This window comes from Trachypithecus francoisi, unplaced genomic scaffold, assembly GCF_009764315.1.
Source record: "Trachypithecus francoisi isolate TF-2019V2 unplaced genomic scaffold, Tfra_2.0 Lachesis_group20, whole genome shotgun sequence".
Classification (NCBI taxonomy): Eukaryota; Metazoa; Chordata; class Mammalia; order Primates; family Cercopithecidae; genus Trachypithecus; species Trachypithecus francoisi.
In genome coordinates, this window is record NW_022681466.1 from 36,050,800 (window position 1) to 36,066,915 (window position 16,116).

The 16,116-nt window shown below is 40.7% G+C and overlaps 1 protein-coding gene across 11 annotated transcripts in view; it reads right to left on the reverse strand.

The window, feature by feature from the left end:
• Positions 1-16,116, reverse strand: part of BCAS3 (BCAS3 microtubule associated cell migration factor) — a 736,060-nt gene that overhangs the window by 249,465 nt on the left and 470,479 nt on the right. Inside the window, exon 24 of one of the 11 annotated variants that reach the window (XM_033183768.1) lies at positions 5,208-5,624. The exons of the other annotated variants lie outside the window; for them this stretch is intronic. Within the exon in view, the coding sequence (XP_033039659.1) occupies positions 5,611-5,624 (14 nt within the window). The 3' untranslated portion in view covers positions 5,208-5,610. Of the gene's footprint in view, positions 1-5,207; positions 5,625-16,116 lie in introns of those variants that run through there. 11 annotated transcript variants of the gene reach the window in all.

Consider the following 16,116-nt stretch of genomic DNA (forward strand, 5'->3'; position numbering starts at 1 on the left):
ATGAGGAGAGTTGAGAAACATGTCTGTTGAAGACAGAGAAAGTAAGGGCAGTATTATTTTATTGCCTGGTCTTTTGTAAACTCTGTACTGGTAGCAGAATCTCTATTTCTAGAACAAGCAGAGCTCTGTCACACATCTTGTAGGATTGTTCCCGCTTTCCAGTGCACGTGGGTGGTGGTTATTATTTTTAATGTATTCCTACTTCAGTAAGTCATAAATAAGCTTACCTATTCAAATGACCACAAAAAATGATGAGAAAGAGCACACTGACCCACAAGCAGCAAAGACCCAGAAGGCAACACTTAAAACATAAACTGCCAACAGCAACCTGATCGGGTTTCATAAATCAGAGCAGCCATGGCCCTAAAGAGTGGGAATGAGAGCTCCAGTAATTGCAGTCTTCTGTCTGGGAGCATACTGTAAAAATAGCCACAGTAAGCAATCTTCCTGACCAATCAATAGACTCCTATTAACCTCCTGGCCAATTACAGGATGATTGGCTAAGCAAACAAAGAATTATTGGCTGTTTAGTTAGGACTTTATTCAGGCCTCTCTCTTCCCCTGTTTCTCATTCTGTTCCGCCTCTCCTCCCCACCCCCTTTCCTGTTAGGAAAAAACATCTGCAAACACCTGATATTCATCTAAGTCTCTGCAGTTGTACAGTCTTGTTAAATTGTTACCACCTTTTCCACAAGCAGTTTTGGCAATTAACCTCATGGCCAGAGACTTCAAAGAAAACAACTGTTGAGTTTAACCTCTCTGAGCTACCATAGATTCTTTTATGATTTTTCCTGAAACACTTTCATCCAGAGAGGAAAAATGCAGACTGATAAAAGTAATGTTTATTTTAATATTTGGTTAATTTATTAAGAAGACAAACGCCTCCGACATTTGCCATAACAGGGTGCACTCACTTTTCAAAGCCTCCACAAAGTGGGGTTTTATTTTAATTTACATTCCCAACACATGTGTGCTTCTCTGCTCTTCCACAAATCCTACATTTGCTGGAATCCAAGGATTTGATACATTTGACCCTCCCTTGCCCCTGTTCACAAATCTCTCATATGTTTCTCAAAACTGTTTAAAAGTCCAGAATGAAAAATGCATTTAAAATTAACGCTAAGAACCAAAGTTGCCATTAAAAATCTATTTTCATTTTCTATTTTTACCCTCACAGATATACTTTTTACATTAAAAGCAAGGTTAATCCCCAACTCTCATGAGAAAAAAACTACTAGCAATAAAGATCAAAATATATAACCGAACAAGCAATACAATTCTTCTCGAGTAATCTTCTGGCCTAAGTATTTCACAATTTATGCTATGGAACCAGCTTTTTACAGCTGTACATAATAATAATAATAATGGGCCTGATCTTACCAGCTGAAAGCAGGTTTGTGGAAGTGTATTAACTCCTTCAGGTGTCTAAGTTCATTTGGAATTTTAATAAAAGTGATTAAATATTTAATAGACCCTGAGAACTACTGATATCCCTTTCTGGCAAGGTCAGGCTTTGTAAAATTGCCACTAATACTTTTGCTACTCTTTGAGAAACCTGAAGAACTCTGTCAACGATTTAGAGTATTTGTGTGCCTTTTCTAGAAGTACCATAGGGTTGAAATAAAAAATCTGTAGCAAAGTCAACAGAGCTTTTGTTTGATATGTGCAGTTATCATTATCTTCATGTTATAATTAATTCTCCCAAAGCCATAAATAACTGTTTTCTGGAAAATGGCACTCCGTGGTACAGTACCATGCCATTTGATAATTTCGTTAAGGGCCTGGCTTTAACCAAACAGCACATTTTTTGCCACCACCACCACCTTCATGAGTTTAGGGAAGCAGAGGAGGAAGCGCAATAACAACATAGTTTTTGGAGGGAGACAGACCTGCAGTAGATTTCTACTTTTGCTCTGTATTAGCTGTGTTGAGAATAGGCAAATACGAATAATTATACCTATCTTGTAGGGATGTTACGAGGATAAAGTGGAATGGAACATACAATGCAAAAGTCACAAACTGTTTCGGTTAGCCTGTAGTGTTTAAAAAATCAGGAAATATCCATAAAAATGTGAATTTCCTGTCTCTTTTGACTAAATGGAAGGTCTGGCAACACTGAGCCCACATTTCTGTAGTTGGTAACATGGAATGAAACAGCAACAGTAACCTTAAATGTAGGTAATTTGCTGTATAACCCCCACCACTTAAATCTGGCCAGTGTAGCTTCTGAGTTTTTGAACCTTCCATGAAGTGGTTTAACACAGTGTTTGGAACAGTGTCTGGCACATAATGTTTGGTACATAGTAAGTACTCAATAAAATGTAACTATTATGTGAGATACTACACACCAAATAAAATAAGTTGGCTCCAAATTTGAGGGCGGTTTCACAGACATATCAGCTAAACATTTTATGGGCAGAGAATATATTAAGCTCTGGAAATAATACAAAAACGTGTATGTGTGAGATGTATTAATATAAATTACACATAGTTTTCTAAACCTTCTGAGTGTCTCTACTTATCTAAAATTCCTACAGCACTTACTTTTAACAATATTCCTTGTGGAATTTAGCACATACTGTATCTTGTACTGGTATTTGCATTCCCAACCAACTTATACATTTCTTTCTTTCTTTTTTTTTTTTTTTTTTTTTGAGACAGTTTCACTCTTGTTTCCTAGGCTGGAGTGCAATGGCGCGATCTCGGCTCACTGCAATCTCCACCTCTCAGGTTCAAGGGATTCTCCTCCCTCAGCCTCCTGAGTAGCTGGGATTACAGGCATGCACCACCACACCTGGCTAATTTTGTATTTTTAGTACGGATGGGGTCTCTCTATGTTGGTCAGGCTGGTCTTGAACTCCCGACCTCAGGTGATCCACCCACCTCGGCCTCCCGAAGTGCTGGGATTACAGGCGTGAGCCACCATGCCCCACCCCAACTTATACATTTCTAAGGTATGTATTCCCCACAGCTTTATTGAGAATATAAAAACACCTCTAATTCAGGCAATTAGGGAAATGGCCAGTCTGAAACAAGGAATCAGGTGAGTTATACTTGAGAACACTTTTTGAGAAACAGAAATCTATTAGCGCTACTTTGATATAAGAAACACCTGTTGGCCCAGGTGTGATGGTGCACACCTGTAATCCCAGCACCTTGGGAGGCCAAGGTGGATAGACTGATTACGCTCAGGAGTTCAATACCAGCCTGGGCAACCTGGTGAAACCCTGTCTCTACAAAAACAAAACCAAAAATTAGCCCGGCATGGCCGGGCGCAGTGGTTCATGCCTGTAATCCCAGCACTTTGGGAAGCTGAGGCGGGCGGATCACCTGAGGTCAGGAGTTCGAGACTAGCCTGACAAACATGGAGAAACCCCATCTCTACTAAAAATACAAAAAATTAGCTGGGTGTGGTGGCGCATGCCTGCAGTCTCAGGCCCTCAGGAGGCTAAGGCATGAGAATCACTTGGACCTGGAAGGTGGAGGCTGCACTCCAGCTTGGGCAACAGAGTGAGACTCTGTCTCAAAACAAAACAAACAAAAAAAATAGCCAGGCGTGGTGGTGTGCACCTGTAATCCCAGATACTCGGGAGGCTGAGGCGAGAGGGTTGCTTGAGCCTGGGAGGTCGAGACTGCAGTGAGCCATGATCACGCCACTGCACTCCAGCATGGGCAACAGAGCAAGACCCTGTCTCAAAAAAAAAAAAAAAGAAACATCCGTCATTACAACAAACTAAGTGGGTTTGAAATATTTTCATTTTCTCTAGCAAATGCATGTTCCCCTCTGAAATATTATTTAAACGATCAATTTGCATAACATTTTACTCACACTTAAAAATCAACCTCAATTCAGCAGAGTCATACTTCCTGAATGGATTGTGTTATCACCTACAATCTCATCCTTTTTCTCTGATTATGAGAGTCACAAGGAAAGAAAATGAACATCATCAGTGGACCAGCAAAGCCTAGAATTCCAATCTGCCACTCTAGCTCAAGATTCTCTCATTTTTACTTTAATTTTAGTTCCATTTTGAAAGGCATGAAAACAACCTACCAATTTGATTAGGCTGTTTTAGATATTTGGGGGTTGTGGGGAGAGGACAAAAACACTCCTAAGAGCTCAGTCATTTTAAACAGTAAGTCTTTCAAAGCAATTTTCAGAGTGACCCAAACTGGTACACAAATAAACGACGTTGGCTGGATGCAGTGGCTCACATCTGTAATCTGAGCACTTTGGGAGGCTGAGGGGGATGGATCCCTGAACCCAGGAGTTCGAGACCAGCCTGGGCAACATGGCAAAACCCTGTCTCTACAAAAAAAAAAAAAAAAAAAAAAAAAAAAAATCAGCTGGGTGTAGTGGCCTGCGCCTGTAATCCCAGCTACTCAGGAGACTGAGGTGGGAGGATCGCCTGAGCCCAGGAGGTGGAGGTTGCAGTGAGCCGTGATCACATCCCTACATTCCGGCCTGGGCCACAGCGTGAAACTGTCTCAAAAAAAAAAAAAAAAGGTTAAGTAACCTTGTGCTATGGAACAGGACTGTGTCAGCTATCTGGGGGTAGATCAGGCATAGGGGGATGAGTCCTCCCCAGCAAAGCAGAAGAGCTTCAGGGAAAAGGACAAAAATAACAACATGGTCCATCAAGAGGATAAAAGGTAATCTCAGATTCCAGGAGTATCTTGGAAGCAGCTATGGAAGGTCTGGCAATCTCTGCAAACAAGTGGCCTGGGTGGAAATTTGTGAGGGAAGAAAAAAAAATGAAATATGTCATGTACATGAAGTTCAAATCAAACCTAAAACTTCCTCTGTCCACGCTTGTTAAGAGGACTTTCATATTAAACAGGAATTCTCCAGAGAGGAAAATGATTTCTGGTCATTCTCACTGCAAGACTTACATTTTCAATTTCCCTTTAATTTTTATATTCTTTTTCAGCTTAAGTAAAAAGGGGAGGGATATTTGTGCTGAACATTTAAGAATAATTGTTTAAAGTAACATTAAATGACACAAGGGTCTGGTGCTATGCTGTATACAGTTCAATGAACTCCTGCACAGATCAGCAAGATGGTTGGAAATGCCTCTCTCCGTCTGCTTTTCATCTCCAAAGTCTATGTACTCAGTAGAGTGTGAAGAGAGCCTCTCTTCTCCTCAGAACATTCTCCCAATGGTCCTCCCCCAACCCCCACTCCCTCTCCGTAGCCCCTGCAGCAGAGAACAGGAACTAGAGCAAATGCTTTTGTGAATTAAGAGATCTTGTGAGCGTAAATTTGGTCAGGCTGCTCCTTTCTGCAGGCCAGACCCCGCTGCTGCCCCAGGATGTGAACTGTCAGTTTGCATAGCTGGTGATGAGTTGCAGAACCATCAGCAAAGGTGAAGACGGCAGAAACAAGAAAGATTCAAGACTGGTGGAAATCATTTCACAAGGAAAATTTCAGCCATCAGTGGGAGGAAGCTTTGAAAAATGCTGCCATTTCCGAGTCAGAATGAAGGAAAAATTAAATTACTGCCGGTGAGGCGAGCCAAAGTTGCATCTCCCTCCAGGGAGAGTTTTGATAATGGTAAACATTTGACAGCTGGCCTGGAGTTGTTATCTTGTTCTAACAGTTGTTATGGTCTAAATGAATATTTCTGATAAGGAAACAGAAAAAAAATTTTAAGCACTTTTATATTTTTATGTTTTAAACCTTATGGTGGTGAGCCAAACAGGTTTAGAGCAACTTGTCACCGAGGGCCTACTCAAATGCTATAATGATCTTAATCTGGGAATCTTAGCAGTATCATTATTTCAGTTAATCTACATGAAGTAATCCTTTGAGGTAAATCAACTGACTAAGAAAATCTCTCTGACCTCTAGCTTCCTCAGCAACCCGTAAACACAATTCTAAGAGCTGACTCGAAGAAGTCCAGAAAATAAAGGGTTAACTAAAGCTAACTTAAATACATGCTCAAGAACACGCAGAGATATATTGTGTTGTTAAATGACTAGTTTTTTGACTATTGAGGATCAACAATTATAAATTTTCAAACTTTCACAGATTTTATAAAAGATATTAGGCCAAACATTTCAGAAAGGTAACAGAGATAAAGTAGTTAACATTTTAGACCTAAAAAGGGCTGCTTAGTTTTGCATTAACAGAAGATAGAGAATGCTTGGAGGGACACTTCATTAGAAAACACTTGCTTGGCCGGGCGCGGTGGCTCAAGCCTGTAATCCCAGCACTTTGGGAGGCCGAGACGGGTGGATCACGAGGTCAGGAGATCGAGACCATCCTGGCGAACACGGTGAAACCCCGTCTCTACTAAAAATACAAAAACTAGCCGGGCGAGGTGGCGGGCGCCTGTAGTCCCAGCTACTCGGGAGGCTGAGGCAGGAGAATGGCGTAAACCCGGGAGGCGGAGCTTGCAGTGAGCTGAGATCCGGCCACTGCACTCCAGCCTGGGCGACAGAGCGAGACTCCGCCTCAAAAAAAAAAAAAGAAAACACTTGCTTAATTCTTATATATGGCATAAGAAAACATCTGTGTGATTGTCTGAAATGTTCCAGGTCTTCATAGGCACTGGATTTGTCATAGTATCTAGACATATATGTAGAAGGCTCAGAAGAGATGGTAGGGAGTCCCTTGTCTTAAACGGATTTGCTGATAGTTGTGCCTTCAGAGAAAGAAACGAAGTCCTCAGGCTACTATAACCCTCCTAAAAAAAAAAAAAATCTACACTCCAAAATTTATTCTGCCTCTGGCATTCCTCTAGGCAAGAGTTTATCAGTGGCAAAAAATAGGGAAAACGGCAAAAAAAGAGTAGAAAGGAGTCAACTGTCCTCCTATAAAATAAACAAAAACTTAAAACTTATTTTCAGAACACCTATAGAAAATTTGAGCATTACTTGCCTAAAATGTAATTTGCATAAGTTATGGGAATTTAGTATTTCCGGAAAAAAATCTGATTTCATGAATAATTACCATCTACTTGGTGCTTCACACTGATTCGGTCGCTATCCCAAAGCGATGGTAGGACACACAGGCCAATGAAACCAGCACCCCTAATTTGTAGGTGTCCTATCTTTCTGTGACTTATACTTTATTTTTTATTTTATTTTATTGAGACAGAGTCTTGCTCTGTCACCCAGGCTAGAGTGCAGTAGCACAATCTCGGCTCACGACAGCTTCCGCCTCCCAGGTTTTGGTGATTCTCCTGCCTCAGCCTCCCTAGTACCTGGGATTACATGCATGCACCACCATGTCCAGCTAATTTTTATATTTTTAGTAGAGGCGGGGTTTCGCCATATTGGCCAGTTGGTCTCAAACTCTTGACCTCAGGTGATCCACCCGCTTCAGCCTCCCAAAGTGCTGGGATTACAGGCATGAGCCACCATGCCTGGCCGACTTATAACCTTAGAATGTATTTGCAAGCATTATGTCCTGACCAAAGAAAAATTTTAAAGTCTTTACCTCTATTTTTCTTTATAAAACAAAATCAGAATTTCTACCTTTATTCTACATTTGTGGGAAGTAAAAATTTCATTATTTTTTTCCCCAGGGACTCAGCCCTGCCTTAATATGAAAGTATATAAATTGATATTAAAGCATGGTATTTTGAGAATGTTTCAAAGTAAGGTCAAACTGGTGTTAAAAACTCTACTAGTGAAGGCTAAAATAACAGTCTGGCCAAACAGTCTTAAGTGCAGCTGACTCCAATTACTAAGTACATCCTAGTGATGTTTTTTACTAACAAGAACAATGCAAGCAAGTTGAGTTCAAAAATAAAGTCAAAGAGAACTTACTCATAAAAAAAATTAGATAATTATCCCAATACTGTAGCTATATGGGCATTTGACAGTTAACTTCTCCTTCAGCACTGAAAAAATTGAGTTATTTTAATAAATAATCAGAAAGAGAGGTGAGGGATATTCTAAAAGGGAACAAATGCTAGAAGAAAAAGCTTCTTTTGAGAAAAACCAAGAGAATTTTGGATAAGAAAACATATACATAATTTAACCACTATAAAATCATGGAAACAGTACTTTCAAATAACTTTTAAAAACATTTTATTATGGAGAATTTTGAACATACATCAAAATAGAAGAATATAATAAAACCCATGCATCCATCATACAACCCGAACAACCCTCAAACCAGGCCAATCCCGCCCCATCCACATCCAAATCCACTTCCCTCCTCCTCTGTTATTTGGAAGCAAATCCCAGATGTCATCAAATCCATTTTTGTCAGATGCAGTACATGGAAAGGCAGAGATCTTCCCAGCACATCATTCTAGATGACTGCCTCTTCCTGCCTTCACCTCTATATCCCCAAATCCATTTTTTCTGATGATACATTCCCCCACCCTCCCCTGCCCCAGAATGTGGTTACTAATGCTAACTAGCACTCCCAGGGCACTCTACAAATCTAGTTAAACAGAGAACATTTATCAGATACACAGGACTTTTGTTTTACATGGGGGCTGATGGCTTCCATGTACCCTTTCATTCTTAAAATTCTCTGATTCCTCCATGCAAAATATCCACTTTGGATTGGATCAGTATTCCTCCATTACCAAAACTGGGGTCACATCATCTAGCATCAAGGAAGCCACTGTACTACAGTAGTTAAGACATCAGCTTCAATTGTACAGATCCCGGTTTAAATTTGGCTCTGGCAATTACTAACCGGCAAAATAACCTTTCTAAGTCTTTGTCTCCTCATCTCTAAAATGGACATAACAAAAACTACCTAACAGATTGTCAACAAGATTGACTGAGATAAGGTATATACAGTACATAGCCAAGTACCTTAATAATAAATTTAGCTCATTAAAAAAATAAAATGTGAATTTTACATGTAATAAACACCAATAATGAGAAGCTGTATATATCTGGGGAAAAGGAGAAAATGAGAGTGGAAACAGGAGTAAAACTACTTCATTTAAATAAATCTTATCCTCAACAAACTTCTTTCAAGAACTTGAGGATCTGTGTGTAATTGTTTAACTTTTTTTTTTTTTTTTTTAAGATGGGGTCTCGCTCTGTCACCAGGCTGGAGTGCAGTGGCACGATCTCTGCTTACTGCAACCTCCGCCTCCTGGGTTCAAGCAATTCTTCTGCCTCAGCCTCCTGAGTAGTTGGGACTACAGGCGCCCGCCACCACGCCCAGCTAATTTTTGTATTTTTAGTAGAGATAGGGTTTCACCATGTTGGCCAGGATGGTCTTGATCTCTTGACCTCATGATCCGCCCGCCTCAACCTCCCAAAGTGCTGGGATTACAGGTGTGAGCCACCGCACCCAGCCTGTTTAACTTTTAATAAGCTCATAATCTAAAACATGGGTGATTCAACTTTTATTTTACTTTTTGAGACAGAGTTTCGCTCTGTCGCCCAGGCCGGAGTGCTGTGGTGTGATCATAACTTACTGCAGTCTCAAACTCCTGGGCTCAAGGAATCCTCCAACCTCAGCCTCCCATGTAGCTGGGACTATGGGCTCCTGCTACTATACCTGGTTACTTTTAACATTTTTTTTTTTTTTTTTGTAGACAGAGTCGTGGTATGTTGCCAGGCTGGTCTCAAATTCCTGGCCTCAAGTGGTCCTCCCACTTTGGCCTCCCAACGTGCTGGGATTACAGGCATGAACCCCCATGCCCAGCCTAATTCAACTTCTTTATAATTGTTTCAACATTTAAGTAATCAAATGCCCTACACATATGAATGTAAAGGCCCCTCATTGAAGAATGTAACATTTATGTACTGGTGTAAGTTCTGAGGGCAATAGAGGGTAAATACTCATTACTGTGTTGAAATGAACCAGCCCAGTCCCACTGTACAGGTGAACCAGGATAAACAGACATGATAATGAAAAGTAGAAGTGGTAGCAATGATCTCTCACAGGGTTCATGCCTGCCCCATTTCACTATTATAATTTTGGGGGGGAAAAACACTCAAATGGACAAAGAGCACAGGGAGGCATGCTTTTTCCTGACTTAACATTTTTCAGGATACTTGCAGATTAGTATAAGATTTCTCTTAAATCATGTACCATCAATCCACTACATTATAATCTGTAATGTGCCCAAAGTCATAGAGTCATTTCATAAGGAAAAGAACATGAAAGCTTTATGTAAGAACTATAAACTATGTAAATATATATTTATTAACTTAAAAAAATAACAATTAGCTTTTAATTGATTTTACAAAGAGAGTTTTCTCTTTTCTTTTGCATTCCAAAGTTATGTAGAGGCCATACTAAGATGGTCAAATGCCAGAGTGCTGTTTCTCCCGAAAAAAAAAAAAAAAGTGGAGAGATAAGCAACTTTTATGTGACTTTACAAACCGAATTCACTTGCTGTGATTACTTGGTAAATGTTTGATTGTGATAATCTCTTAACAGGGTTACTTTTTTTTAGTGTCTCAGTCCTGCTGCAGGAATACTTTTCCCCAACTCAAAACCTTCCATCTCTCCTGGCTAACACGGTGAAACCCCGTCTCTACTAACAAATACAAAAAACTAGCCAGGCGAGGTGGCGGGCGCCTGTAGTCCCAGCTGCTCGGGAGGCTGAGGCAGGAGAATGGCGTAAACCTGGGAGGCGGAGCTTGCAGTGAGCCGAGATCGCACCACTGCACTCCAGCCTGGGCGACAGAGCGAGACTCCGTCTCAAAAAAACAAACAAACAAACAAACAAAAAAAACAAACCTTCCATCTCTTGTCCCCTGTTCCACATCTCCCACCCAGCACTCCATCTTCGGAGTCTGGGTCCTAGCCGCCCTTGATAGTTGGATCTTCCACAGCTATCCCTCACATATCCTTTGCTATATATTCAAAGCAAACTTCCGTACTTTCCCAAATTGGTCCAGTATGTGTATGCCTTGGTGAGTGACTCTGTTCCTTTTTTTTTTTTTTTTTGAGATGGAGTCTCACTCTGTCACCTAGGCTGGAGTGCAGTGGTGTGACCTTGACTCACTGCAACCTCTGCCTTCTGGTTTCCAGAGATTCTCCTGCCTCAGCCTCCTGAGTAACTAGGATTACAGGCATGCACCACCACGCCCGGCTAATTTTTTGTATTTTTAGTAGAGACGGGGTTTCACTGTATTGGCCAGGCTGATCTTGAACTCCTGACTTCAAGTGATCCACTCACTTCGGTCTCCCGAAGTGCTGGGATTACAGGCGTGAGCCACTGTGCCCAGTCATATGACCTTGTGTCTTGACAGTAGGTATCCCTTTCCTTAATCTTCACCTGCCAAAATTCCACGTATTCCTCAAATTCTAGCTCAAATGGCATTTTTTCTATGAAACTTTCTCTGATCACCCATTACAAAGAATTTTACCTTTCTTTGCATTCTGAGAGAACTCCATCTGCCTTGTTCTATGGTCACTAGAGTTGTATTTTTATCAACTGAATTCCAAGTTTCTGGGGGCCAGGGAACATGCCTTCTTCATTTTTTATATTCCCTAAATCATGTAGCATGATGACTTTTAATCACACTGAACTATGCTGCATGGAAGAGTTCTAGGAAAGAGAAAATAATAGCATTTACACTTTTTCTGATAAGTAGTCCACACAAGGAATCCTTCAAAGGGAGTTTCTCATGTAGCTCACCCTCTCCTGAACATTATACATTATGGCTTCTGCTATAAACAAAGCCCGCACTGAGCCCAGATGATGTGTGCCCAGAATGCAAAGGGTGCAGCCATGCTCTCTCGACAGAGTGAGAAACTGAAGAAGGAAGACACATGTGTAAGAGGAAACACCAAAACCACAAATATGAAAACAGCATTTGTGAACCTCGTTTGGCCAGATCACAGGCATCTTTAACCTTCTCACACTTCCTTAAAGGAGCAAATCAGGAAATGAAGAAAAAAAATCTTGACACTTTTTTTTTTAAGTCCTCCAACTTTTTAGATTAGATCATCTATAACTCTTAGGGAAAAAATGTGTACGCTTTAAGCCTAAGAATGTATCCATAATTCAGAACTTCTATCACTAGCAATACAAGTACGGGGGTGAAAGAAGTAAAAATAAAAAGATAATAATTCTTGAAAATCCAATAATAAAAAATTCATATCTGTCTCTAATTGAATTGTTTTTTTTCTAGATCTAATAGATTTAATAAACAAATGTAAGCAAAAGCACAAAGTGGGTTTAAAAATAACTTGTTGAAGATTACAGCTAATTTAGGATAGCATTTGAAATAAAATATTTTTCTTCTTTTTAAGAATGTACTGCTGATGAAAACCTATCAACACTTTATAATTTTCTTATCTTCACAATTCAAATCTTATGGGTATGAAAAAAATATTCCAAGACATGGAATCCTCTGAATTTCAAAGTAAATAATCAGAAAAATGCCCAAAGAAGAAGAATTGTTACTTTTCTGCTGAATTTCTAAATTCGGCTGTCATTTGGATCAAGAGCCATAAAACAAATGTTCTAGTAAAAAATTACAAGACTTCAATAAAGCAAAAGTCTCTTATTCCAATAATAGTTCTTAAACACCAAAAACAATCAAATATACCACATTTATCCATTTATTCCTCAATGCTTCAACATTGCCCCCTAAATGGATACTTTATTTTGTAATTACTACAACAATCAAGCCAATAAAAAATGCAACACTGCTTACAAAAAGATGTTCAGAAATGTTGAAGTAACACTGGAGTATGAATTTACCCCCAGCAGAGTAATTTGGTCTGTGTGTAAGTCACATAGCCAAGGTACAACAGCAATCTCTGAATCTGCACTGTATAAGCAGGAATTCCCACGTAGATACTCAACATGGATAATTTATTCAATCCAAATCTGCCGTCTCTGGCACCTAAGATGTTTGCTGGGGATAAACTTAAGTTTGTGGTTTTGTCAAAGCTAAGATTTCTAAAGCTGTGCTATTCAAAACGATAGCCACTAGCCACATAAGCTATTTACATTTAAATTAATCAAAATTAAATGAAATTTAAAAATTCAGTTCCTTGGTTATAACAGCCACATTCCCAGCACTCAGTAGCCACATGTGACTATTATATTGGACAGCACAGATATGCCACATTTCCATTATCACTGAAAGTTTTGCCATACAGTGCCATTCCAAAGATGACCAGCCTCACAGGTCCTATCTGTTTTAGTGCCATTGCTCCAAGGTTCTACCTGAAAGGTGAGAACTGATGCCCTATGAATTTTCTTTTGTTTTTGCAGGCTGAAAATTCAATCTTTATGATGACTCAAAATAGATTGTGCATGTCCTACCATATCAGGATCTAAAGATATGGAAGAAAACAGTGGCTCCTCAGTGGACTCAAAGAAAACACCGAATCAACCAAAACAACAACTCCCACAAAAGAAAAACCCATCACCATCCATAGAGTACATGGGCTGTTCTAATGATAACTCAGTTTTTAGCTTTTTGGGTTTTTTTTTTCTTTTTGAGATGGAGTCTTGCTCTGTCGCCCAGGCTGGAATGTACTGGTGTGATCTCGGCTCTGCAATCTCCGCCTTCTGGGTTCAAGTGATTTTCCTGCCTCAGCCTCCGGCGTAGCTAAGATTACAGGCATGCGCCACCATGCCCAGCTAATTTTTATATTTTTAGTGGAGACAGGGTTTCATCATGTTGGCCAGGCTGGTCTCAAACTCCTGACCTCAGGTGATCCGCCCACCTTGGCCTCCCAAAGTGCTGGGATTACAGGCGTGCGCCACCATGCCTGGTCCCAATTTTTAGCATTTTGAACAAAAATAATGCTGCCATTATTTAGAAATTGCTCATATTTGCTATATACACACACTATCTTTGGTAGGTACATGCATTTTCTTCTAATCAAGAAGTTCATTAGGTGGCTGGCATGTGGCTTATGGAAGCAACATGGTCAGATGGAATGAGCACAAGCTTTGAAACTAGACAAGAGCTGAGTCATGTATCCCTTTATACATGCTTGCTAGTTACCTCGATTTTAAGCAATTTGCTGAATCTCTTTGTGTCTGCATTTCCAAAAAGTCAAGAAGAGATAACCAAATCAACTTCCTAGGTTTGAAGTCAGCATTAAATAAGATCTATATATTTGGCATCAATGAGTACAGTGTATGACAAAATCAGTGGCACTGGTGGCCACTGCCGAAAACAAATGGAAACCACCATAATAATGCCACTAATAATAGCTAATAGTAAATCAATACTTTTTAAAAAATGTTTTATTGAAATGTAATTCACAATTCATACATTTGATGTATACAATTCAATGTGAATCAAGTATCTGAATAATTCAACATTTTCTCAGCATCCACCAGAGTCTAGTTACTGCTGGTTTCCAGGGCAGTGGTTCTTAAATGGAGACAATTGGCTCACACCTGTAATCACAGGACTTTCGGAGGCCGAGGTGGGTGGATCACTTGAGGCCAGGAGTTTGAGACCAGCCTGGGCCACATGGCAAAACCTCATCTCTACCAAAAATACAAAATTAGCTGAATGTGGTGGCATACACCTGTAATCCCAGCTACTCAGGAGGCTGAGGTACAAGAATCGCTTGAACCTGGGAGGCAGAGGTTGCAGCGAGCTGAGATCGCACCACTGCACTCCAGCCTGGGCAACAACATCGAGCCTCCATCTCTAAATAAATAAATGGGACAATTTTGTCCACAAGGGGACATTTGGCAATATTCGGAGGCAATCTGAGGGAAGGGGGCATGCCACTATCTAATGGGTAGAGGCCAGGGATGCTGCTAAACATCCTATGATGCATAAAACTGCTGCAAACAGCCGGGCGCGGTGGCTCAAGCCTGTAATCCCAGCACTTTGGGAGGCCGAGACGGGCGGATCACGAGGTCAGGAGATCGAGACCATCCTGGCTAACACGGTGAAACCCCGTCTCTACTAAAAAATACAAAAAACTAGCCGGGCGAGGTGGTGGGCGCCTGTAGTCCCAGCTACTCGGGAGGCTGAGGCAGGAGAATGGCGTAAACCCGGGAGGTGGAGCTTGCAGTGAGCTGAGATCTGGCCACTGCACTCTAGCCTGGGCGACAGAGCGAGACTCCGTCTCAAAAAAAAAAAAAAAAAAAAAAAACTGCTGCAAACAAAGAATTGTCCAGTCCAAAATACCTTCAGTACTTAGGCTGAGAAACCCTGTTCTACGGATATAAAGATGAAGAGGAGACAGTATCTGTATTGAAAAATCTTACTGTCTAGTGAGTGAAACAACACTATGTCCAAGATGCTCCGGGTGCAGAGAAGAAGAGGGGATGCTTAAGTAAAAATATTGGAAGATAGGAGCTTGCCAGGGGTACTCAGGATGGAAAGAAATGATTTTATGTAGAGGGAAGAGCACGGGACAACATTTAAGTAGGTGCAAAGCATTTTGGAGTCTCAGAGGTGCTAGTAGTTGAGAATTGTTAGAGCTCAGGCTGCTGGTCATGGGGAAGGTGGATGTGAGGGGGTGCAGGGAAGAAGGAGGGGGAGGCAGCAGTGGCGGTGGCTGTGGCAGAAGCAGAAACAGGAGCAGCAGCAGCAGCACCAGAGGCACACAGGAACCAGATCCTAAAGGCTTTGTATGCCACATTAGGAAAGAGTTTGGAATACAGCTTCTGGTTGGAAAACATTTTCTGTAACCAGCCCGACAGTAAGTATCTTTAGGCCACACAGTCTCTGTTACAGCTGCTCAACTCTGCCATCACAGGGAGAGCAGCCATAGACAATACATAAGCGAACAGACATGACTTCGTTGCATTAAGATTTATTTATGAGCCTGACATTTGAATTTCATATGATTTTCAGGTTTCATAAAATCTTCTTTTGATGTTTTTCCTCCCATTTAAAAATGTGAGGACGGTTCTTAGCCCGTGGGCTGCATATAGACAGGGGGTGGCAGTAGTCTGCTAAGCCCTGCTATGATGTATACACAGGACCTCAAGGTGACAAGTTAGCTAGTTGATCAGTTAAAAAACGAAGCACGGCATTTTCCTACAGATCTTTGGAAGTACTGACTGTCTTCTAGCTATTTCCAGCTAAATAACAAATGCACATGGGCCTAAATTTGGTCAGTAGCTTGTTTGTAATATTTACAATGAAATGGTATGCTAACTCAAAGGAATAAAAAGCTTATTTCAGGCCACTGTGGTGAAATGACATTTACCTAATGCAGATATAAATTTTGTGTTA